The sequence below is a fragment of the Haemaphysalis longicornis genome, unplaced genomic scaffold (genome assembly GCF_048455015.1).
Source record: "Haemaphysalis longicornis isolate Haplotype H1 unplaced genomic scaffold, Haemaphysalis longicornis Haplotype H1 scaffold_1, whole genome shotgun sequence".
NCBI classification, from domain to species: Eukaryota; Metazoa; Arthropoda; class Arachnida; order Ixodida; family Ixodidae; genus Haemaphysalis; species Haemaphysalis longicornis.
In genome coordinates, this window is record NW_027526203.1 from 131,394,794 (window position 1) to 131,420,135 (window position 25,342).

A 25,342-nucleotide genomic window follows, 5' to 3' on the forward strand; every position below is an offset into this window, starting at 1 on the left:
GAACCGCCACCCTTCCGATTTCAGGAAGTTTGCTGCCAAATTAAAATTATTTCCGCCAGTTTGTTTAAAAATTGCTTGTGGTTACCCGGCTATATAAAACGCTGGCTTTCATATGAGCTAGAGAACATATACGCGACAAAAATCGGTTGTCTGTCCCTTTAAAGTTTGGAATTGCAAAATGTCTCAGGGCATATAAAGAGCGCCGATCCATGATGTTGCTAGGTATGCCCTGGTGAACACAGGACCAGCGCTCATCCTGTGTGCGCCTGTTCTTCGTCTCTTCTTTTGCACTGTTCAAGCGTGACCCTGAACCGACTGGCCTGATTTTCCCTCTTGATGCCTTTAGGACATTTCTACTGGGCAGTGGCAGTGGTCGGGAATTGTGGGCACTCTGTACATTCATACTGTTGTACGCCACGGTCATCCTTCCCACCTGTGCTTACCGTCCTGGACAGAGCACTTCCTTAGGATGGCCTCACGGTCCTTTTTTTTTTGTTGTTGTTGTTGAAGTTTAGAATGAAAGTAGCTCTACTACGCCGTGCCTTGCAAGGTCGTGCCACAATGGCCTTGAGTGCCAGTGTGACGTCATGCCACGTGGAGAGATCACGGTTTGACGGCCACTTTTGCCAGTGCTTGGTCACTGTCCGGCCACGAATGGCACGCCGGCTGGGCCGTCTGTGCATGGGCTTCAGTGCAAGTGACAGGCTGAATCCAGTTACCAGTAGCTTAACTTTTAGGAAACACTGTGTGCATAGTCTTTACAAACAAAGTGACGCAGACCTTTCGCTTGAGGTGGCTAGGTTTACAAGGGTTAAATCTGGCTTAATGGTAAATTTTTGGTCTGTCTGTCTGTCTGTCTGTACCTCCCTCAGTTCAGCCGCAAGTTAAAAAAAAATACTTGAACTAGCTGTTTATATGTGCAAAACCATCCCAAACAACTGAATCTGGTACAATACTTCGTACTTCTCAGCATTGTTCAGCAAGAAAGAAAACGTTGGGCATCATTGTTCTTTTAATTAAGAATAGATTGCTACTTGATTTTTCGATAGCAAAGAAAAAAGACTTGTTGAAAACAGTTTTAGCAAAAATATAAAGAGGGCCAGTGCTCGACTTCATGGTGGCATTCCAAGATCAGTAGTGGTTCTGGTAGTTTATCAGTTGTGTTTAAGGCCCATTAAGATACGGTAGGGAACACGGACAAGTGCCTGTGCCGCGTACAGGTTTTCATAACACCTCCGGGCCACCTGGTGCTGTGTATAGGAAGTCTCTTCGGTATTGGTTTGCCCAACTGCTGCTGTCACGGTGCTAAGTAGTAGTTCCCACAGTTTGGTGCACTTCCAAGGACTGAGGGCAGAGCTTATCAAGTGCAAGCCGCCACTGAGTCTCGCTTTTTCTGCCAGACCGTCGCACATGTTCTACAGATGAGACGTCATAATTCAGTGTGTCTTCGAAAATACCGTTGGGGATCCAAATGTGCACTTTGTTGCTTTTTGCCAGCCTTCAACGCATAGGTAGTAACATCAGCCTGGCAGCTTGTGGTTTTTAAATGGTCAAGGTTTCTGCTTAGTTGGGAATTAGTGCGGAAAGTTGGGCAAGTTGGTGCTGGGATAAATGAGACATGTTTTTTAGCGCAAAAAAGACTGGAACTTAAAGAAGAATACGGACGTTTGTCCCGTCGTATTTTTCTCTAACATGGAGCGTTTGTCTTGTCCGTATTCCCACCGTATTCTTCTCTTATACGGAGCATTTTTCCTGTCCATATTCTTCTCTAAGTTCCCATCTTTTTTGCGCTAGAAAACATGTCCTAGTTAGGAAACTTGCTTTCACGTGGTAGCAACAGTTTCTGAAGGGCATGTGCACCCTCCTCCGGTAAGGGGGCTTGAAAGTATAGTTTGCCTCTTCAAGCGGCTGGTGCGCTCATCGCAGGTGTCGGGGGATGCGACGGAGGAGCAGGTGCTGGTGGCAGCACAAATGTACCAGGCACGGCCGGCCCTGCTGCAGCGTGTGCTCAACGACCTGTTCCACGTGTTCCGCTACGAAGCCTGCACGCACGCTCGGCTCGCCCTCGACGTTGTGCTTGCCGCCATGGCCCGCCACCCCTGCCACAAGCACATCCAGATCGCCGGCAGGTATCTGCACTCTAGTCCACTTATAACTACATCCAACTGCCAAGGAAATCCCATCATTATGACCGATAATTGTTATAAGTGGGTTGTTCAAAAAAAAAAGACAAAACAGAGATCAAAACCTTAGGTCATAGTACTATACTTAGTGGTCAGCTTTGTTTGCTGCACATGAAGCTGGTGCACGTCTTTTTCAAGAGCATCTATAAGTGCTTCACCTATACTCGTGGACAACTTTCTGTGGCAATGCAGTCAAGGCTACAAAGCTGAACTACGCCGTTTCACTGCGCACCTGGAAGTAGTTCAACAAAAATAATTTGCTGGCTGTAACCTAACCAATTCAAAAACATGTAGTTCTTATGTTCTAGCTTCGGAGTGGCAATGCCACTAAATTACTAGCCAGAATATATGAAACAAAGAGCAATATTTTTTAGATTTTTGGATATATTTGGCTACAGCTGTCGCCACTGGCGTCGCAATGGTTCTCTTCCATAAAAAACATGGCATCCTCGTTAACGGCCTTCGGCAGCTTGCCACTTCATTCTACGCATAGGATTTGTAAGAAGCTCGAGAAGCAAATGCTATCGAAACAAACGAAGCAAGTGATTTGCAACGTGTACGCCCAAGTGAGACTGATGCAACGGGGACTCTCCGTCGTTTGCGCAATCCGTTCGGTTAGCCAGTGTGTCGGCGTAAGTAAGCGTGTGCTTAAGCGTGTGTGCATGCTGCTGTTTTGGTATGCTGCGCCCGCGCTATGTAAGTAGGCTGCACGTGTCGGTGGTGCTGCCCAGTTTTGATTGAGCTCCAGAAGAGTTTAGAAATCGGTGCATGCCGTCAAAACTGCAGCGCTGACAAAATTCACTTCACTGTTGAATGTTTGTGTGCGCAAACAAATGAAGCGTGGGGAAGGAGACGCCAATGTGCTTGCATGCTCGGTAGCCGTGGTTCAGTTCACTGGATAAAGCTGAAGGGTGCGCAAATGCGAGGGTGCAAATTATTGATTAAATATTAGGCTTGTGCGAATAGTGATATTTTTGTTCGAAGCCAATTCGAAGCGAATAGTCCTTAGGGTCGAATACTTTCGAAGTGATATCGAATAGCTGTCAGGTGTCACTGAACTTCCTGTCACTGAGACACCGAGCTTCCGGGCCTGGCAGGACCTTTGAAAAAATGTTCTATACAGTGGAATCTTGATGATACGTTTCTGGGTGATACGAATTTCGGGATAATACGAATTTCTGATAAGTCCCGGCGAAATTGGATTGTTTGCAATGGGAAAAATTTCGGCTCTTACGAACGGACCTGTGCGGCCCGGCGGATGATACGACCGAGCTGGCGAGGCGCCTGACTGCCGAGTGAGCAAGCGACGGCGACGTACGGGCTCTCTCCCCCCCTCTTTGTCGCTCTTTCTCCAGGAACGGCCGGGCTGTTGTTTTCTGCTCGCGAAAACGCGCCGCGCACGTCACAGGCGCGCTGACGCTTCCACGGAACCACCTGCACCGCCCGCACACTGCGCGTGGCGCAACCGGCGGCGGCTTTGGCCGCGAAGTGCTGTCAGGAGCTCGAGCGACCGCTTGTAAGCGCTCTCTAAAATGCCGCTCAAGGCACGCACGAAGTTGCTTGTGCAGTAAAGGAGCTTATAATGTGGGCGAAAACGGTACTATAAGACATCATCCGCGCCGCTAGTGAAAGCGCCCATGCAATATCTGCCAGGGTGGTAAGCCTAAACATCTATGGTGGAGCCAGCCAGCTCTCTCGAGCACTTCGAAACTGCCGCCATGAGGCGTGCGCCTCCCCATTGGCGCAAGTCGCCAGGCTCCTCCCACTGCCGCGCACGACGCGTGTCATTTTTGAGCAAGGCAGATGCTGCCGCGCGTGCGGAATCGTTGACGCGGGCGTCAAAAAAATTGCACGCGCAACGCCGACGCGTCTGAATCGCGTGCCAAAACGCGCCATGCAGGGCTATGGCAACACGTTCTGAATGTGGCTTAGCTTGCCTCGGCTCCGCATGTAGTCAAGATGTAGGCCTGATGTCAATGGCACTGCGGCTTGCCTAATAAAACCGAAACTTGAACGCAGTTTTCATATTCATTCACCCTGAATACTTCGAAATATCGGAAATTTTAAATTCGAGTCGAAGCAAATTCGAATACTGTAATATTCGTTTGAATATTCGAAGCCCCCAAATATTCGCACAAGCCTATTAAATATGGTATGTGAATTTCTCAGTGTGGCTCGCATTTTTTTCTCTCCAACCAGTGCTTCTCTCTTCTACCTGGTCAAGGGGGATGAAAGGCCCAACTTCAGCGTCAGCATACGAAGGTGAGTGGTGATAAGTAAGCCAAGCTAGATATGTTTGCATCTCTAGAAATATTCTTTTGAAATTCTATGCCGTGTAATTATTATAGAATTCGTAGTTTTTTCAGCCAATTACTATTTTTAATGCACATAATGGCTTACCCATCAACATTTCATCGTGCATACAACTTTTTTCTCGTGACTGCATTATATAGCATACTTTAGCTTTAATGATGACCTTGCCGCACAAAAAAATGATGTTAATGTACAGTGGAATCTCGATGATACGAATCTCGTGGGACCACGGAAGATATTCCTATCATTCAAAATTTGTATGACTCAACAAAGACCAAGTATTGAGCACAAAAATAAAAGCTTTTGTTTATTTCTTTTCTTACTTTCGTGTGAAGGAGTTTGTGACGTTTTTCTGCTTTTTCTTAACCTCCATGCCCCCGAGCAGTCCTTTCTGGAGAAACGCACTACCTGGCTACACTCTTTCTTGGTTGCACGTTGGTCGAAGAATTGGTGTCCGCATTTGAAAGGGCCATAGATAGACTCGCACAGTTTGAAATTCTTCAGATATCAATGAACGGGCTAAAAGTTAATGTGAAGTTTCTTCATGAGATCAAGCAAGAACTCTCGGCTGGTCCGCCTGGCTCTGAACGTGCCGGCACCAGTGGCCCGCCCTCAAGAGGGCGTCGGGTAGTCGGGGCGTACGGGACCAGGGGGACTTTGCCATTCTCGCACGGGTCGCTGAGGCGAGGGAGCTTGGCAACATAGGCTCCGACTGAGGCCCGCCGCTGAGACTCTAGCGCCTTGGCTGCTGGGCCTCCCGCAAGGGGCTGAGCAGGATAAAAGTCTCTCTCTCTCTCTCTCTCTCTCTCTCTCTCTCTCTCTCTCTCTCTCTCTCTCTCTCTCTCTCTCTCTCTCTCTCTCTCTCTCTCTCTCTCTCTGCGATTGCGATTCCACTCTCTCTCTCTCTCTCTCTCTCTGCGATTGCGATTCCAATGGCGGCCGACAGATTCTCGAAGTTAGGAGCTGTGGCCTTCATATTGTGATCAGCGTGTTCAAAACTGGACATGCGGCAACAAGGTGGAAACTTGTAGGATTTCTCCAGGCTATGTACAATTTGTTCAAATGTGTACTTGGCAACATAGGCACCGGCTGAGCTTGGCAACATAGGCACTGGCTGAGGCCCGCCGCTGAGACTCTAGCGCCTTGGCTGCTGGGCCTCCCGCAAGGGGCTGAGCAGGATAAAAGTCTCTCTCTCTCTCTCTCTCTCTCTCTGCGATTGCGATTCCACTCTCTCTCTCTCTCTCTCTCTCTGCGATTGCGATTCCAATGGCGGCCGACAGATTCTCGAAGTTAGGAGCTGTGGCCTTCATATTGTGATCAGCGTGTTCAAAACTGGACATGCGGCAACAAGGTGGAAACTTGTAGGATTTCTCTAGGCTATGTACCATTTGTTCAAATGTGTACCCGCCTGACGTGCTGAATACACATGCATCACCCAGAGCAACATCTATCAGGGGTGGAACTGCTGCGCCATTGTGCGCCAATTTGCCAAGCTGCGCAGAAACGGCAATTTGTGCGATTATTGTCCATTGAGAGCACACAACGCCAAATTTAGCCGAGTCTTGTCGTCATCCGGGCAACACTGAGCGCTGGCTTTCCGGAGCGCCGGATTCCCCGTCGACCACCCGTTTAAAAGGGAATGGCAACAGTATATCTATCATATCTATCTATCTATCATAATAGACGCAGCCGCATCTACGCCGCATCCATAGCCACGGCAGTTTAGTGCACTCGTGGTTCCCTCGTGGAGTTTATCGCAATGTTGTTATCGCCACGGCTTTCCCAAAAGGCTGTCACCAGCATGAGTAAAAGTACTTTGAACAGTTATCTAGTGTTATAACTTGAGGCATGGCCTCTGGAATTTGCAGCTGCTCGAAGTAAGACGAACGACCCCTTCGCACATCCTTCGCACAGTAGTTTTTGGTGATTGAAGTCTAATTTTTCGGGAGCTGCACGAACCGAGAACTGCGAAGCCGCTGCGCGCGTGGGCTATTGTACGATACTGAGCGCATGCGCACGCTCCTCTAGTGTTGCGGCGGCCTCTATCACTTTCCTCTCCACTGTCGAGTCAGGTCGAGAGCTGCGGGACACGTGCGCGTTAGCGTTCCTCGGTGGGAATTTTCGGCGCGCACGAACCCCGAACTTACGGCCAGTAACCACAGCTCCGCTGTTAATAACGGCCCTTTTGCATCAGAAGTTCCTTTGAATCCGAATTTTTCGCGCTGCTTTAATAAAAGAAGTGGTGTGGAGCTAAAACAGTTGCGTGCCGCGTGCCACACAGCCGCCGTACTTGTTCGCGTGCCGACGAGGCCCGACTCGACCGTGAAAGCGGGAGTCTTGATGGGATGCCGTGCCTGCTTTCGCCTTCACGACTACCATGAAATGAGGCGTCGTGAAATCGCGGTCTTCGTTCGCTGCCTGCCTTTGCCTGCCTATGATGCCTGCCTTCTCGGTCGACGCGGCGGCGGCAGCTTGCTACGAATACGGCATCATATTGTACGGCGCCCGTCTTCGTGTTGGGGCCTATCGATGAAAGACGATGCACGCTCGGTGAGTGCCGCGCGGGTAGGGCACGTTCGCTACGCCTGATTTCGCGGTTGCGGCGACGGCGCCAGCGGGGCGGCCCACTGCTCGCGATTGTTTTAGCTCGAAGCTACTTTACCAAAAAATTTAAAAAAGCAGCCACCGTTAGTAACATAGTGTTGATTATTATACAAATAAAAGCCAGAAAGTCGCTACATTTAAAGGAATTGGCAAAAAGCAGGTTTCAGTCCCGAGTAAAGGGTGCTAGCTCCTATTTGATTTATTGCGCTCCTGCTAAATAATTCTGTCCAATTCTATTTTTCATGCAGTTTTTGGATTAGTTGCTCTTAAAAGTGCACTCAGCCGCATGATTTAAAGCAGTCAGTGTGCTCCAAAAGTGCTCCGAAATAGCCCCTGAACTGCTCCAAACCTGCTCCAAAATGGGATTTTTGCTGCTCCAAAGCTGCTCCAAAATAAGACTTTTGCTGCTCCCGTGCCTGCTCCAAAAAGCTAGACCCTGCTTCCACCCCTGATCTATTCTTTGAAGTTTTGTGCTGTGCAGTGGCTGGAAAACGTGTGTGTAATTTCAAGGGCCCTTGAGGTTCTGCCGTACCTAAAGGTGTACGTTGAGTCGCGTCAAAATGCTATCACACGACCGCCTAGCACCAGTTACGGCGTGGTTGAAACAGCCATCCGTGATCCTTTGCTGCCTGCAAAGCTAACCTTTATGCTTAGTGCCGCAGAGGAACTGCAGCCTTTCTGGCTCAGTTCCAGACGGATTCGCCCGTGTTTCCATTTCTCGGAACGGCGTGCAAAAATCTTCTGCGATTGGTAATGAGTAGAATAGTAAAGAAAGGCCAACCAGGGCAAAGAGCGCCAAAGACAAAATTATTCAGTGACACAGATGTAATTGTAAATACTAAATTATATCACTAAAAACAAAAGTGAGACGAAATAAAAAGGCAACGAAGATGGCTGGTGTATAGGGCCAGGATGAATATGCATGATATGTGAGGAGCTGTATAAATTTGACGTCGGCTGAAAACTGAAATACGTGCTTAAGGGGGGACGTGGCTTTCAAATCAACTTTTTTTTTTCTTTGTGGATTTTGATGAAAATTGGCACAGCAACTGGAAATGCTTCCGTGATAACACCATAAAAATTTCAAACTAATATTTTGATGACTTTTTTATGTATTAAGTTTTCTTTCTGTTCCACTTGTACCGAGCTTGAGCGGCTTATAAAACATGATAGAAAACTTGTTCGAAGTGCTTTGCATTCCCAAATGAATGGACGAGGTCGTGACAGTTTTAGAATTTTTTTTTTACAACACAATGTTTTTTAGTTTTCATTTTTTTAGAGGTTAATGTGCAATAGGCATGTTGACTGTGAACGATTATTTGAATAAAAAAATCACAAAAGACAAATCTGGAAAACCAAGAGTGTCACGACCTGAACTGTTCATCAAGGAATGTAATGCAAGAAACGGAATCAAAATAGACCCAGCGGTCACAAAGAAATCCCTGGTGCAAGCAACACAGGTGGCAAAAAAAACTGTTTTGAGAAAACGGCTTCCGAAGTTGCAACATAGTTTCACTTATCAAAAGTCGTCACGGTTGTAGCCTTTCATGTCCTTTTGAACATGGGGCTTCTGGAATGCCTTGCCTTGAAATTGGAGTGCCTTTTACAGCCTTTCTCTTTCCAGAAAACATCATTTTCAGCTCCTCTGTGAAGAGTACATACCCCACTTTGCAGACCAAACGAAGGGGGAGATGGGTTTCAATGGGCTTTCAATGCAAAGTAGGTTAGCTGGTTGGCTGTATCGCACTGAACAGCCTCCTTTTGCAGTGTTGTCACCATGGCAACAAGTTAAGCATTTTTTTTACTTAAATTTGAACATTTTTGGCTTTTTTTATGTTTTATCACCTTGCCTGGCACAGCAACTTAGTACTCATACGTGCAGGTGTTCAATTGCCAAAAGTTTGCATACCACAAGGATGAAAATGAGCTACTTTGAAGCTTCGTAGAGTATTCTGCATAACTCCCAACTTCAATGCAAGAGCATATTTTTTTACTACATTTGACATTCAAGGCATCCAATATTTCTCGCAGCAAAGCCAGTATGCCCTAAGCAATGGTATCAATAATTTCACTAAAAAATCACTGTTAAATGCTGCGACAGTAACGTACATTTTTAATGCAGACAACATATTTTTATTCCTATATTGCTAACTCAAACCTGTTTGCATGAAAATTACAAGTGCACGGGAAACGTTGCGCAAGAAAGGCGATATGGCTCGCGCGCATCGCAGCGCACGCTTACCGCGACATATCGAACTTTGATTATACCTTATATGGCTGGTCAGGTCGCTTTTAAGATTAAATCTAACGCCGCAGGCATTAATTACAACTACTGGCGTTCAATCGTAACCAGTTGCCCGGTCATGTGCTGCTCCAATGCGCGTCGGCTATGCCGTGCGTGCCGCAGCGTTTGACGCGTCGACAGTTTCTTTCTCAAGGCTAGCGAGCCCACAGTCAAAACACAGCAATAACTAAGCGTGTAAACATCGCAAACCCGACTAAAAGTTCACTTCACGAACCGCTATCGCAAGCGCGCACACCGCGTCACCCTCCGGGGTCTGGCGACGGTAGAGTCACGCGCACCACGAAGCGTTCGATGACCTCCTCCTTTTGAGCCACACAACTTCCCGTAATCTGGCTCGTTATCTCCGGCATTCCCACCGCGATAACGTCCGTGTTGAATACCATAGATTGAACAGAAACTCGGCCGAGCGAAGCGGCGAAAATGAAGTCAAACCGCTCGCTACGCAGCTCAGGCGGCCGCCATCTTGCGTTGCACCCGTGACATCCAATCAGGAGGGTCGTAGTTCTGCGCCCCGACCGGAGGACCAATAGCACTTCAGCATCTATTTCTAGCTTCGTTTGTGCGTCGTTTCTTTTCTGTCGTTTGTGCGTTTGTGAATGAACGAAGATAAAAGAGACGAGCGGAACCGGAAAGACGATCGCTCGGCCGATCTAACCATATCAAAATGGCCGCACCCGGTGGCACCGTTGCGGAGATATAGCGCTCCGAAAATTGCCGTTTTTTCGCCCTTTTGCGGTGATAGTTTGTCACCGCGCCTGACAAAAGTATTTTTTTATGCCACTTCGCGACGCTTTTCAGCCTAAAAACTTTGCAGACGCATAGAATAGGAAACATAGAAGCCAAATATGTGGGTTTCAAAAAAACGATGTTTTGGTCATTTTTCCGAAGTTGAAAGCCGCGTCCCCCCTTAATAGAAAACATTGGGTTGTCGGCCAAGAAGTATGATGCATGTAGCGGGATGTGTTGTCTGTGCAGTTCAGGAAAATGCGTTGTGGGTTGTCGAGTGCCTTGCGAGTGCCTTGTAGAAGGGGTTCTGGAAAAGTGGCTGTCAGTGGAGTTGTGTGTAATCGAGTGGCGTGTTTTTTCTAGAATAGAACAATAACTGTTTCATGTTGGATGTGTTAGCTGAAAAGTGTGCTCAGTGAAAGAAAAGGTTTGTAATTGGTGTCTTGCCAACCTTTCAGTTATCAACTTGGTGACATCAATGTGGTGTGACACATGCGTGAACATTCATGGTGAAAAGTGTGCCAGTTCTGCCCTCCTCCTTCGTAATGCGCAATCCATTTGCAGCCGTGTTGCCATAGTTTTGCATGTAAAAGTTGCACGAGTGTATAGGTCTCACTGCCAGGTAACCGCTGTTCTTTGGAAGAATTTTGTTGCTAAGCCACACCTTGGTGTTATTTGCAACCCCCCCCCCCCCCCCCCCCTCCCCCATGACGCTTTAAAAGATAGCATCAACCCCTTTGGGGGAAAACGTGTGGAGATCACCAGGACGAGGGGAGAGCGAGATGTCATAACACACCTTTGATAATGAAGGATCAGTGGGCTTTTCAGGGCTGGTTTGCTTCTGGTTGCACAAATTTTGGGTGGGTACTCCCGACCCTCTGAGAGTCGGACTTGAGATGTTCAACGCGGAGGAGGCAGCAGAAAGCACATGGTGGGTGTGAGCAGTGCTCTGTTGCCCCGCCTGCAGGAAAATCATCAAGTGCCTGCTGGACGCCATGGGGTACCACCGGAGCGACACCACGGTCAGTGCTGCTGCTCTTCGGCCAGCCTCAGTGACACCGGGAGGGGTTGCCAGTGGTGGCACATTTGCATTGACAGCCATTTACGCCAGGTTTTCCCCCTCCAGCAATTTGAGCATTGTGCATAGGCCAATCAGTGCATAGTCATTGACGTCCCTGGTTGGGCGGCTTGCTTGCATCACAATGAGAGGCGGCGTGCCACAAAGGACCAGGGCCAGTGGGTAAAGGGTGAGAGTTGGAAGGGCATGGCTAGAGCCACTAAATACGCTACGCTCAAGAGTAACGGCACTGACACATGGCGGCAGCCATTTCGGTGCCTGACGCCAGGGTGGCCAGCTTTATGCGCTCTATTGTGGCCGACATTGATGAGTGGAATTGGTCCGGGTGCTGCCTGGGAACCAGGACAGCTGTGTTTACTTTTCGAGGATTTTGAGACAGCGCGCCGGTGTGACAGGGTCAGGCTCGGTTACGCTAGAGCCACCAAATAAGCTACGCGTTTCTAGTGGCTGTAGTTTACGCTAGGCCACTGTCGTTCTATCCCAGCAGGAACCGAAGCAGGCGTTTTTCACCTTCCGACCGGTTCAAACAGCCCAGTGCAGGGCAGCACGGCATCTCTACTCTGTCTTGGTCTTAAAAACTCACTCTGAACGGGTCATACAGTTGCACTGCGCTCAGGAAATTACGATTTATCGAAGGTCACGTGCATGCGGCAACACAGAGGCACCAAAATGGCAGCGCCCATGGGTCTTCCGGGGTAAACAAATGCCACGTGACGTGGTTCGACCAATGGCCGCTGTCAGCGGCATTCAGCAGTGAGAGAAAAGAGTGCCGATACTCTGAAGCCTGATCTAGTGGCTCTTGGCATGGCTGTTCCCCAGATGTGCATGTCGTCCCCAGGGTCTGATGAGTATACATGCTGTGCCCTGCAGCCATCCAGGCAGCTGATGAGCCTTTCTTTCGCCCTCTCTGCGGCCCCATCCTTCGCCAAGGGAGCCCCGTCTGCATGTGGCATTGTGTCTCGATTGTCCGTCGCGGGTGTTCTCAGCTTCTCCCGAGCGCCCCTGCAGTGGAGGCTGCATGACGTCCTCCTTTGTGCAGATGCTGCGCAACGGCTGCCTGACCATGATCCACTTCAAAATTCCCCAGGACGTGGTGAGTGCCTCTTGTGGTCGCAAGGATGCTGGCCATCGGAGGGCATCCAAAGGGCCAGAGGCAGCTTGTAGCTACGGGGCTGCTGCTGCTGCTGCTGCTGCTGCTTTGGCGGGGGCAGTTCCGAGCCACCTGCTCACTCCTGTCATTTGTGCGGGGCCCTGAACACCCCGCCTCTGTACCATGGTCACCTTGCGGGGGGGGGCACTGTGTAGTGTGCATTTTTAACAGCAAAGCTGTTCTTGGTCAAGGCTTTTATGGGATGAAATGTGGTGACGCAGTCACAGCGATGTGGAGAGAGAATAGTGCAGCGAGGGCGAGAGCCAGCGCCAAGCACACATGCAGCAGGTTAAAAGAAGGCTTGGAGAAGCTTGTATAGGCAAAGCTATATCTATATGTTGTGCTATATCTGGTACTATATCTACTATATCTATATCTATATCTGGTGGCAAATCGTAAATGGTGAAAGTGTTATTGTTCTAAGCTCCACTCGTTACAGCGGATCCGGCAACAATGGACTTCCGGTTACAACAGACCATTTCTGTTGGTTTGTTTGGTCCTCATGCATTTTAAATGGAGTCCACTCCACTCATTACGGACCCGGCTAGAGCAGACTATCGGCTACAACAGACTAAATTTTAGGTGAAAATTATTTCGACTGAATGTTTACAGCGGACTTCTGCGGGGCCGGCACCTGATATGCTTTTTCTTTGTTTAGTTTGGCAAGAAAACTGTTGTCTGGTAACATTGTTAGCAGCCGGGTCGTTGGCGCAGCCAAGCCAGTGCCAGTGGCCTTTTTTTTTGTGTGTGTGTGTGCGACTAGCGAAATGAGCGGCAGGGTAGCTGATTTCACTGTCGGATAAACTAAGCATAATTAACACTGTCGAACGTGACGTAAAACAGGCCGACATCGCCAGAAGTACAGGCCTATCTAAGCAGACGGTCGGCCGGCGGGCCGTCAAGAACATAAACGCAACTTCAGTGAGATTGAACAACAGCATTATTGAATACGCCAAGTGGTGCACCTCTAGTCGAGTCTGCCCTCATCACAGTTTTTTTATGTAGTAAAGAACTCCAGTTCAGTTTATAAAGTGCGGTCTTTCTCCTGTTCCGTTCGGTGAAAAAGGTAAGAAATGCCTCAAGTAATGGAGCAGTTGGTTCCCATCTGTTGTATGCAATCTGCCGGTGGCCGTGCACAGTCTGGTCAAACTTCCGACTTCACAGCGGTCCATCCGATGATTTCGTATCAGCTGTTTCAATGAGCAGACTAAAATCATAAAAATGTGGAAGCTGCCTTGGGGAAACGGTAGGCAGTGATCTGATTTGCTTGACGGAACGTTTTCGGGTAAACCTGCCTTGTCACGAGGGGATTTAAAAAAGCCTACCTAATTCTGATGGCCACAGCTGATTTTTAGAGCTGGTTAATAATTGCTCCTAGCTATATTCCTGCTTTATTTTCTGAGCTTATCATGCGTCTTTACTACCCACTTATGCGCTCATATACGTGGCCCCTCCCTTTTCCCCCTGTTGGATACTGCATACTTCGGCTACAGTGGACGTTGTTTTCTGGATTAAGAGGGTCTGTTGTAACGGGCATAGGCTGCATATTAAGCAGTGCTCAGTTGTCTGCACTGTGCATTTATTATTATTAGTTCCAGCGTAAGTTGAACCATAATTCCGTGTAGTTGGAGTGCTTTGACAGGACAGTTTTTTATGCAAAAGGCATCTACAATTCCCCCAGGCAGACAGTTGCGATTTAGTCCAATGTATCTGGGAAATGCTGGCTACAGTTAGCTGTGGTGACGCCGTTTTATGTAAGCTACCTCGTGTTGAAGCTTGGAGTGGGAAAAGCAGTGCTGTAAGAAGTGCAGTTTCAGATGGTCGTTATGCTGAATAGCAAATATAGATTTATTTTTGGCGTTTGAATAGTTATAGCAGTTTGCTACAGGTGAGCTTTCTGATTATGTTTCGGGGAAGGGTGCACTGCTTAATGGTTTAGATAACTTGGAATTTTTCAGAATGAATGAAAATAAACGAGTCATTTATGTTGTTGTAGGTAAGGCGCACTGCAAAAGTACTGACCAACATGTTTAAGGGTCACGTATTTCGCCTGAACTATTTCGCCTTGACCACAGTAACTCAACTTGTTTTGCAACCCCTTTTTCGTGGACATAAATGGCAAAGTTGAGAGTCCCCGCTGCTCAACTTGAGTGTAAATTTGAAGCGGGATAGTACGTGACGGGTGTGAGCCGAGTGCGAGAAATGCGAAGACAGTGGCCCTTCCCTCCCTCGTTTCCTGTGCAGCTGTTCGACTATGAGCGGCTGGTGGATGTGCTGCTGTACATCGTGTCCCAGGAGGATCAGGATGAGTTTGTGCAGCGCATCGGCATCTACCTGCTCAACTCGCTCGCCTGCCAGGTGGACGGCCACCAGAAGCTGCTCGTGGGCGACAAAGGTGCTATCCGGGTGCGTACGTCGGCACGCAGGGCGACCGGAAGCTTGCCCAAGTCAGGGTTGTCGTTGGCAGTTATTAATTAATAGTTGTGGTTGGGGTGCTAGCGGCCTGTTTGCGCCTTTCCTGTAGCATTTGGCTGCAATGGAATGGCAGGTCTGCAGTTCAAACTCCGTGTGCAGCCGAGAGTTGGCGCACGAGGCTTTTTGCCTGTGGTTGAAGGTTGTGAACACCACAGGTAGTGCCCCAGAAACCAGGGTATTGGAGCACAGCAAACAGGCCCGCTATTGCTGTGCTCCAATGACGTCCTGAAGACGGGGACACCTTACGGGCTGTCCCCTTCCATTGTTGTGGCGCTGCGACCCAGTCGATGGGGTGGAGCTGTGGGGGAGAGAAAAAATGAACAGCCCCGACGGTCGGGCTCACTCGAGGCCAGCTGACAGGGCGATACGCGGGCTATTTTCGGCGCAGCTATTTTCAGCGAGTGAAGCGGGGACCTTGGTGCAGGTTCCTCGTTGGTTGTGCCCGACCTCCCAAAGGCTTGGCCTCCCGGCTGCTTGGATCCATGTTGTTCTGTGCACCAAACTGTGGTCCCTACACATTCTCAGCCAAAAATTGGGACCCAGTGGGAGCGTCAACGGGACCGAGCGATTTGGGAATGTAGCCAGGACGAGAGCTGTGGGTGGGCACACGTCAGTGAACACACGGCCTTGGTGGCCGCTGGACAGGTGCTTCTTGTGCTCATGGGTTCTCCTGCATGGGCTCATGCTTTTATCCTTCTCTGCAGTATCGTGTGTTGCTCAGCCTCTAGAACACTGAACAGTAATTCAAGCATCTTCAATGGCAGAAGCTCATGGTATCATGTTGTCTGCTGAGTGTGCTGTACAAAAGATAACACCCAGGTCAGTCATATACAGATTCCCTGAGTACCGTGGCAGCATTGCCTTGAGGAGGCAAGCATCAGAAGAATCCAGGGTTTAATTTGCTCATCAAATCTATCATGTTCACGTATGCATTGGGAAGGTTCGTGGCCATTGTCGTATCGTAGGTGTTGCGATAGCAGATAGCAATGCAGCTGCTCCTGCCCTTTGCAAGTTCATGGGTGTAACTTTGGTGCCGTGTGAAGACCTGAAATCTGTTAGTACCAGGAAATAACTTTGTGAGAAATGGTGACACGATTAAGATGCACAAGCTGGCAACAAACTCCATGCAGTTTAAGCCAAAACAGTAGGCAGCTACACTGCAGCAAAATAGAACAGGCTGAAGATAGGAGACACCCATAGAACACATTCTCGCCTTTTGAACGGCACACAGTGACCAAAGTGTACTAGATATGAACACTGGCTTTCCGTCTTAACCAGGTAAAGACAGACAGGAACACTTCTTAGAACTGTTCACGCACTCCATACCACTGCACACAACACAGTTTGTTACAGGTGGACCCCCGTCTGACAGGCGGTGGCTCAGGCACCCCAGAGCCGTCGTTTCTTGCAGTGACAAGAAATCTATTTTGGAGAACTATTTATCATGAAATTAATACCAATTAGAAAACTGCTCAAGGGCATGCCCAGTGGCCGGCACTAGTTTTCAGCAAAATAGCTCTGCGGAGTAATCTTGAGATTTTTATTAACGGCCAACTGCAACAAAATTTTTGGGCCCTTAAATGCACTACCGTATTTACTCGCATAATCCTCGCACTTTTTTTGCGGAAAAGTCAATGCAAAGTTAGGGGTGCGAGAATTATGCGGGAAACAAAAAAATCCGGTGCACAGTGTTGCCAATTTGCCTTATGCCAATCCCGCTAAATGTAGCTTTTGTATAGGTAAGCTCAGTGTTGCCAACAGCAGCTATTTCTTTTTATTTTATTATTTGCAACGTAAACAGTCTCCCATCGATCAGCGATCATGAAATTGCCGCCTTTGCTTTCTGGCGCGCGCCCTATCTCGTCGTCGTATGTGCGTGCCCTACTCCAGTAACGCACGTCGGTGACGCCGAAGTGCCTGCCTGCGGCACGGTTGCCGTGTTCGATCGCGTACTCTTTCGCTTTCAATTTGAAAGCGGCAGTGTAGCTAGCGTTCCTCCCCATGGCAAAGCGGCACCAAGCACAGAACAATTAGATCAAAAAGTTCTCAAAACGGCAGCGAGCTATCCACCACTGACGCGAGTGACTCACTGACTGCTGCCGCTCAACGGCGGGACCACGACGGCGACACGACGACACGACAGCAGGCTGCGCGAACACCGTCTAGTTGCGCGCACGCGAAACATGCGCGAAACCGGCTCAAGGACAGTGTGAGTAGCGTGTTAGGGCGCCTGTTAGGGAGTAGCCATGCAGGTTGTTAGGGCGCCTGGATGGCCTTGGATACACAGCGCTCTCCACCGAACGGAGAGGCGGCGGGGGAGGGCGCGCGTTGGAGAGCGCGTGCACCATGCGGGTTTCGCGAGCAGGCAACTTTCGCCGCTGCAAAGTTGGGGGTGCGAGGATTATGCGAGGAACCAAAAAATCCAAGTTTTGGTGGCTCACATTAGGGGTGCGAGGATTACGCGAGTAAATACGGTATTTTCTGGTAGTATTCTTCAAAAGATGCTAAGTGCAAAATATGGAGGCCAATTATGCATCACTGCTTTGCTAACAAAGTTAAAAATTGGTGTTTTCCAAAATGAAACTGGAAAAAAAGGTGGCCATTGCAGCCAGCCGGAAGTGACGTTAGACTCAGGAATTGAGTGGGCGCAGCCGGCGGATTTGCCCGTGGTGGCCTGCAAGAAGACGGCGCACGTTCCAGATTGGAGTCATCCCTTTCTTCAAAACCTCAAAAACGCGCGAAAAGGGCTTGGGAAGTTGGTGCAACCATTATTGCTTCACTGTGAGCGGCTGAGACCCGCCTATAGTTCTGTCCCGTAAAAACTTAATGCAGGCATTGCGAGGCTTCGCCGTGAAGCTGAGAGCTAGAAAATAGGTGCACAAACAGCAGTGTTTGAGTGCTCGATGGGCACCCGCACTGGGCATATTGGCTGTGCTGTTCGAACCACCTTGCATTTGTGAGAGAAGGAAACAAAGAAAAGCTGCTGCGGGAGGAAAGCGGTGAAACATCGGCTAGCGTGTACAGATTTGGTTTCAGCGCATATTATCAAAGTTCAAATCCAGAGTTCTATTATTTTTTGTTTACACAGGAAGTTTTGTTCCTGCTAGCATGATGCCCGCACCAAATCTTTGGATAATTAATGATGCCCACCTTTATAAAAAGCTATACAGTGACGAAAACACTGCAGTGTCTTTGCTGGCATATCAGGCCCTCGTAGAGTCTACTGTCGCGACCTTGAAATCAGCCTGTGTGCAGCTGCCGTCTTCGCTTGCTGACGGTGCATCGCCTCGCGTTGACCAGCCTTGGCTCTCTTCTTTGCTCTCTCGTGTCTCGGCAACCCACAGCTCCTTCAGCTTCTCGCATTTCGGAAATGCGTGAAAGCAATTATTCATACAAATGGCATGAATTACGCTGCTCACTTACTTGAGGCCACACGTAAAAGGGCTACTAAGACAGGATGGACGATGGCAGCATGGGCTCTAACATCATACCCAGAAATTCACCGCAGTCGCAAACGGTTGGGTTGAGACTCCGCTAGGGACTGTCGGCCGTAGCGGCGTGTTTTTGAGTGGTTTTAACAAATATACTGCACACGCGTCTGAAATTAGGTCACGGGAGACTGTAGTGTTGTATACTACACATTGAAACAGAATTTGGGGCAGGCAAATTTTCATTGCAGTTGGCCTTTAACTGGTCCCATGCAGCATGTTTTTAAGCTATGCACTGACAACGCATGCAACCAACATGAAGTAACCATAAAAGCCCTGCTCTTTGGCCAAGCAAGTCTTGATGAATGTGCATGTTGTAGTTTTGCTGCAGGAGGCAGTGAAGTCTTGCTTTGTGTACTGCATGGCCCAAGGTTCACGAAACTGTCACTAGGCAGGAGGATTTGCAGCGTGGCTTGTGGCGCTCTTAAAACAGCGGCTGGTGGGCACTGGTTGGTTCTGCAGGATGGCCTTGTTCTTCAGTAGACCACCTTGTGGGGCAAGTTGGGGCAAGTTGCAGGGGTGAGACAGCTGCGCATATTGTGCAGTTTTAATAAAAAATATTTTTTCCTACTCGAGGCTGCTCCAAAAGCTTGAGAATTGCAAAAATTGCGCCAAACTGCTCCAAAACAGTCTGAGAGCTAAGGATTTTTACACTCCTGTCAGTTTCTGTGGGGAAGAATGCTTACTGATGGCATAATAGTCACAGTGTTGGGTTTCACCTGTTATATCCTGTGAGTTTTTAAAATTTTTCCATCGACATCCACTGCAAAGTCCTGTAAAAAAAAGTACTTATGTGTACTGAGGCGACAAACTATCCCTGGAACGACATTACTCGGCGCCACCATCTTGGTGTGGTGAAGATTGGAAAACAGCCGCTGGGCGAGGCAGTTGCGCGTGGTTCAGGCTGAGTGCTCTTCGCCTATTTCTACCGTGGTTTTGGCTATGGGGTGGCTGGGTTTACCGTCAGTCGTCTGATCTTTCGCGGGAAGTGCAAGACGGAAGTTCATCAAAAACTACCTGGTGCCCGTGAATTCGCCGTGTTTCGGCATTGAGTGTGAGGCGCGGTGTGTGCCTGAAGTTAAATTTCGGACCCATTGTGGTGTTATAAAATGCTGAGTTATTGCTGCCTTTGACGGCGAGCTTGCGAGTGGCGGGAATGGGACAGTTGACACTGCAGAAGTGGCGGCGCAGGCTACATCGCTGCAAATGTTCAAGCAGTGTCCGATAGCGGGACGGGCTATTATTGCACGCTAGTATTGGAGCACAGCAGTTCATCTATGTGAAGTGAAATTTAATGCCAAAAGGGAGGTGGCTAAACATACCAACATTACTCAAATTACGATCGTAGTGAGCATGCACCTTGGGGTTTGAAATCGGAGGGCTGGTGGGGTGCGACGACTGTCACCTCGCTTCGCGCAACTTTTTCTGTGGCTCTACACTTGTGCGTAAAGCCAAGTCTGGGATTACAAAAATAATTTCGGCATTCTTGTGATAATAAAAATGCCTTACGGTTGCTAGTTTTTCTGTTCGATATTTTCAACGGCTCTCCACACGGTATCTATGCATGGAGCCTAAGAATTTAAAAATAATTTGTAAAAAGGTAGTGCAGTTCGTACTTTGTGATTCTCTGGTAGAAAAAACTATTGAATGGCTGTTTCACTGTTATGTACGTTCAAAACCGATTAAAAATTGCACTTTCGACCCAGAGTTGCCCAAAAATTTATTTGTTAGGCTCCTAAGGGGACATAATAAATGTAGTTCTTCTGCTCCAAATCAAGGTGGTTCTGCTCCAAAATCGGTATTTTGCTGCTCAAAAAACCGCTCCCAAATATGATTCAGCTGTCTCACCCCTGCATATGTGTTATAAGAAATATGCACCAACTTGCCACCTTGCCAACTTGCCACCTTGTGAACTTGCACCAACTTGTTATAAGAAATGGAGCGCGAGTAACACAGAAGGAAGACGACGCTCGGCCAACCGTCGTTCTTCTGTGTCGTCGTTTTCTGATTTGTAGGCCTTGTTCCCACATCCTGCAGTGGTGGAAGGGGCCCTCGCATTGCAGGACCATATACAGTTGAACCCCTTTATAAGAGACACGTACCGGGGAGCAGTTTCTGTCTCTTATACGAGATGTCTCTTATAAGCAGGGTACCATGTTTTCACTTACTAATCAGACCCTAGTTCAATGTGGGCACTTGTATTACTACAATAAGCTCAAAAGAACACTACAGCATGTTTCAAAAGATTCATTCTAATTATTGTTTGGTCCCAGAATTTATGAAACTTTGTTTGCTTCATGACTGTATTTACACTGTTTTTTACAACTGATTCTACAAGCTTTTTTTCCTTTCCTTGTTTCTGGAAGATGAATCGTAGGTGTTGAGTTAACAAGCCTGATGAATAGCCAGAGCGCACAGCTTCTTCCGCTGTGTGCTCAGGCTATTCATTACGCTTGCAGGGCTCAACGTCTGCAGTGCTTCTGATTGGGAGCTACGCGAGTAGGAGAGCCCGCATGTGTGATCGCGCTCCATCCAATGAATGGCAGTAAGCTTCAGCTACTTCTGTCAGTTGCATTTCCATTGGCAGGTCTTCTCATTGTCATTTCATAGCTGACTGAACCACTTTGTGTTTGCTGAAGTTAAAATAGATAGTGACTGCACCTGTCTGTCGTCCACCTGTGTTTCCACAATGGAAGCAACTGCAATTAGTGACTGGTGGCACTGCATCTGAAGTTAAAATGTCTGTTAGAAGCGAGAGTATTGATTAAACTTCAAGGATGACTTGTCCCTTATAACCAATCTTCTACATCCAATGTCTGTTATAAAAGAGGTCGATTTAATGGGAAAGATAGGGCAGCCAACCATGTGGGTGAATAGTGTCTCTTATACCCATTTGTCTCTTACATCAGTGTCTCTTATAACGAGGTTCAGCTGTATGGGAGGGCTGGGCAGTAATGTATTGCCACTCTGCCAGCATTGCGGCTTTTGCCAATGCACTTTAGTTTGGCCAGGTACTTGCTATCGGGAATCAGATTGTGTGCGCGAAGTGTCCCAGGGGAATCAGTTCCAACTCATGGGAACACTTTTTGGACATTCGAGGCATTTGGATCAGCCCGATTGTGAAGCCCTTGCCAAGACGGAATGTGCTCCCCTTGGCCTGTATCCTCCAGCGGCGTAATCTGGGGGCAGGAACTCAATCTGCAAGCGGGTGTCCAAGGCAATGCCAGCCGGCACCTTTGAGTGCGACGGGCAGGACCCAAGGCACCGCTGCCCGTTGGGCCTTCAGCAGTGTGATAATGTGGTGTTCACGTGAAAATGGTTTGGGCATGAAGAGGTGCAGGCAGTCCCTGCATTTGCACCAAGCCTGTCGGGCAGTCTGTGAGGCTCGTTGAGATAGCTGGTAGTGTAGCAAGCTTGCAGTGATGGAAGTGCTGCTCCAATTGCTCCAAACTGCTCCAAGACGAAACTTCTGCTCCATGCTGCTCCAAATTGTCGTTTTAATTAAGAGATTTTTGCTCCAAACATGCGCCGAAAGGACATTTCGAAAGTGTGTGGTAGCACTTCTAACTCTCTGGTGCAAAACCGAAACTGAAAGTAAACTTGTGAACAGTGTCACCTTTATTCAAACATCCAAGTCAAACCTGCTTGTAAACCGAGTTTGCTGCGATGTGTCTGCGCATCTGTAGGCATGGCCTTCTTTATCTGTGATCGTCCATGGCTTTTTTTATGGCTTTACGGCCGCCCTGGGGCATTGCCACGTTTGTCACAAAGAATATATGAACAGTTCTTTGTGGCGTACACTAGTGTTGTTAACATTGTAGAGTTAGTCTTATTCGGCTTTATATTTTTGAAGACTTTTTTCTGCAATCATTTTCAATTACATGCTGCATCGGTCCAACTCCAACGTTGTTGTGTACCCGAACTACATATACAGACAAACCCGGAAGTTAAAATGTTCAATTTTTTTAAAACATGACGTAAAGATGACTGTGGTTTTGTGCCTTTTGGTCTAATTATGTTTACCCTGTTTTAGTTTTTGGCTGCGAGTGAAAATGTATGTTTTAAAACGAGGACAGTTTAGTGATGTACCTCAAGTATTTTTATCCGAAATTTGAAGGCAACAGAGATCTTGTTCTGGTTTTTGAAATGAATGTGCCTACTGCATTTGATCGTTGGTTTTTACATGCAGTATGGTGCGTAATAAATATTTGGAAACTTTAGCAGTTTTCTTGTGAATTATATCCACCCTTATAACTGTATAGAAGCATAGTATTTCGTCATCTGCTCCAAAGTGGCTTGTGGCTGCTGCAAACTGGAATTTTGCCTGCTCCAACAGCTGCTCCGAGAAGTAAAATGCCGCTTCCATCACTGAGCTTGTCAAGGCTGGCTCACATGAGGCTCTGTTAAGGAGTCCCCCTCTGTGAGCCTCAAGGGGCCATTCGGGAGCCTCATGTGAATTTATAACAAGAAATGGATCATCCGCTTCAAAAAAAAAAAAAACACTATGCACTTATGCCAAGGGCTGGTTTCTCAAATAACCTGAAAGGGTTTTTCAGGCTTCTGGGTTTTTGCCCAGACTCTAGAAAGTCCCTTTTTAGAGTTAGCCATGCTGCTAACCACCCTAGTGAGGTTAAGCACAGTTTTTTCACCTCAGATTTAACCTTTGAAATTACAGCATTCTTATGACGTCTGAATGCTGAATAAACAGCTTCACTTGCTCTTGAATTGAAAAGGAAAAAGTATTCTTCAGTGCAAAAACCCACAAGCCTCTAAAACCCTTTTGAGTGATTATTTCAGAAAACGGCACTTGGCGGAAGTGCATAGCATCGTTTTTTGCGAATTAAACTTGGCCTTTTGACTGTAGATGATCTGTTTCTTGTGAAAAATTCACATGATGTTCTAGATTTTGTTTCCCCACGTTCTCATCAAAGCATGTGTACTCCTTTTCCATTGATGTAAAAGACCTGTACTAATCGCTGCCTCATAACTTGCTTCTTAGTTGTATTGAAGAATGTATCGACAAGTTTCGGTGCATTGCTTTTCAAAACACTGCAGGTTTACCAGCCGGTATTTTCTTGGAACTTTTATCGGCTTATCTGAGAGCCACGTATATCCCATTCGGCGCATCTCAAGGCCAGACTAGAACAGCCAACCTCGGGGGTGTTGGGTTCACTTGCGTTGCCGGCGACAGAAGTGGGGGCGGAGTCCTGTGCCGCGAACGTTGCAGGGGCCGCACAAGCGCTCTCTCCCATTCTGGAGGCAGGTGATGTCCACGCATATCTCGTTGCAGCTCTAGTTTCTGTTCCCATGGCAGTGAGTGTGCATGTGCGTCCGTCTGACACGCACAGTCTTACCAAGCACTCCTGCTGAGCTCCTGCGTTCCTGCTGATTCATGCGCGGGAGAACCTCGCACAGTCCACATGCCTGCTTCCGCATTTGCACACTTGTCATGCGTGCACCACGGAAATCACAGTATCCACAGCGCTAAGCTCCACCAATTGCGTTTCACCATTCAGAATCTTTAGTGTGGGGAGAAAGTGTATAAAGCAGCGATGCCTGTTTTCGCACTTTTGCCATTGCCTGGGTTTTTAAGCAACTGCTGCTGCTGCCCGGAGTGGTGTGGTTCTATTTGTGGCGCTGCAGTCTACCAATAGGGACCACTTTTCCCTTTTAGGGACCTCGTAATAAAAAGGAAAAGGATGGGTGGGCAGATGATTCTTTCATGCTACCGGAAGGGGCTTGAAGGATGGGGTGGCCTTGAAGTAGGCACAGGAACTAGTTACTCTGAAGCAGCGTAATCGTAGTCTTTGCTTCGTGCAAGCCTTGTGTCCCGAAGAGCGAGTGCACTAGCAAGCGGGCTTTGTGTCGCAGATTATGCTGCAACTGATCGAGGGCCGCCTGAGGACCAGCACGTCGGATGAGGTGATGGAGACGGCCTGGAGCACCATGTGGAACGTCACTGGTATGTATAGGCGAGGGTGGGGATTTGCCTGGTGTCCTCAGTCTGCGCACGGCAGGCCTGGGTTGGGGCAGCCGAGTCAGGCCACTCCTCTGGGGGCATGACCAAGGTGGGACAGGTGGGCCCCTTAAAAGGGTGGTGCACCTTTAAAAGGGTGGACAACTGACTGCCCATCGATTGGTCTAGATTCTGCTGTGGCATTGGACCCGCTTTACCCATTCATATGAGGACTCGTGTCAGGGATGGTTTCTATGCTGCATTGTGAAGCGATGGGGTGATTGCCAGGGTTGTTGCTGGCCGCCCCACCAGCAGATAGTAGGTGGTCCTGGAACGACAGGACCCAGGCTGTAGTGCGCATTAGAATCGAGTAAATATGGTATTTAGCGCCACCGAGATTCAGCACGATGTCATCTATGCTTGGGAAGGGGCACACAACTGTCTCAATGACCGCATTCAGCCACTGGTAGTCGGCACACTAATGCCAGCTACTGTCCTTTTTTCGAGTGAACACGTCAAGTGGGCTCGTCAAGTGGCGAATCATTCCTGCTCACAGCAGTGCAATTGATTGCTGCGCTAAATAAAGTCATGTAAATGCACCCAGAGCGGTCGAAACATGGCCTAGAGGCTCCATACTTAATTTGCTCCAGCAATCCCACAATGCAAATTACTTGGGCGTTCCTTTAAAGGGACACTGAAGTGATTTGTAAACATTGCGTGGTTATGGTTACTCGCGCAAATTGTAGTCTGGAGTCCCTAGGCCATGTTTCGGCCACCCTGGGTGCATTTACGTGACTTTATAAAGTAGAATAAATAATTAGAAAGTGCTGTCCACTCTCTCTGTATCCTCCTTGCGGATTTCCTATGACATTTTGCGCGACGCTGACCGACTCTCTAACGGAGTCAGTCGGGCGGCCACCAACAGGTCATCGCAATTGGTTCGCTCAGTTGAAATTAAGCGACAACACAATTTTTGCCTGGAAGAATGGGCCTTTAGTTGTTAGTCTGTAAACTGTATCAAGCTTAGTGAAGTCTATAAAGTCAAAGTAGCTCCACACAAGCAC

General features: G+C 48.2%; 1 protein-coding gene across 3 annotated transcripts in view; it reads left to right on the plus strand.

The window, feature by feature from the left end:
- The window catches only part of LOC144180118 (protein zer-1 homolog), a 78,891-nt gene that overhangs the window by 32,325 nt on the left and 21,224 nt on the right, over positions 1 to 25,342 (plus strand). For all 3 annotated transcript variants that reach the window (XM_077708514.1, XM_077708525.1, XM_077708520.1), the window contains exons 7-12: positions 1,927 to 2,129; positions 4,383 to 4,445; positions 11,099 to 11,153; positions 12,249 to 12,302; positions 14,604 to 14,765; positions 24,194 to 24,284. In XM_077708514.1, coding sequence (XP_077564640.1) covers positions 1,927 to 2,129; positions 4,383 to 4,445; positions 11,099 to 11,153; positions 12,249 to 12,302; positions 14,604 to 14,765; positions 24,194 to 24,284 — 628 coding nt within the window. The remainder of the gene's footprint in view (positions 1 to 1,926; positions 2,130 to 4,382; positions 4,446 to 11,098; positions 11,154 to 12,248; positions 12,303 to 14,603; positions 14,766 to 24,193; positions 24,285 to 25,342) is intronic.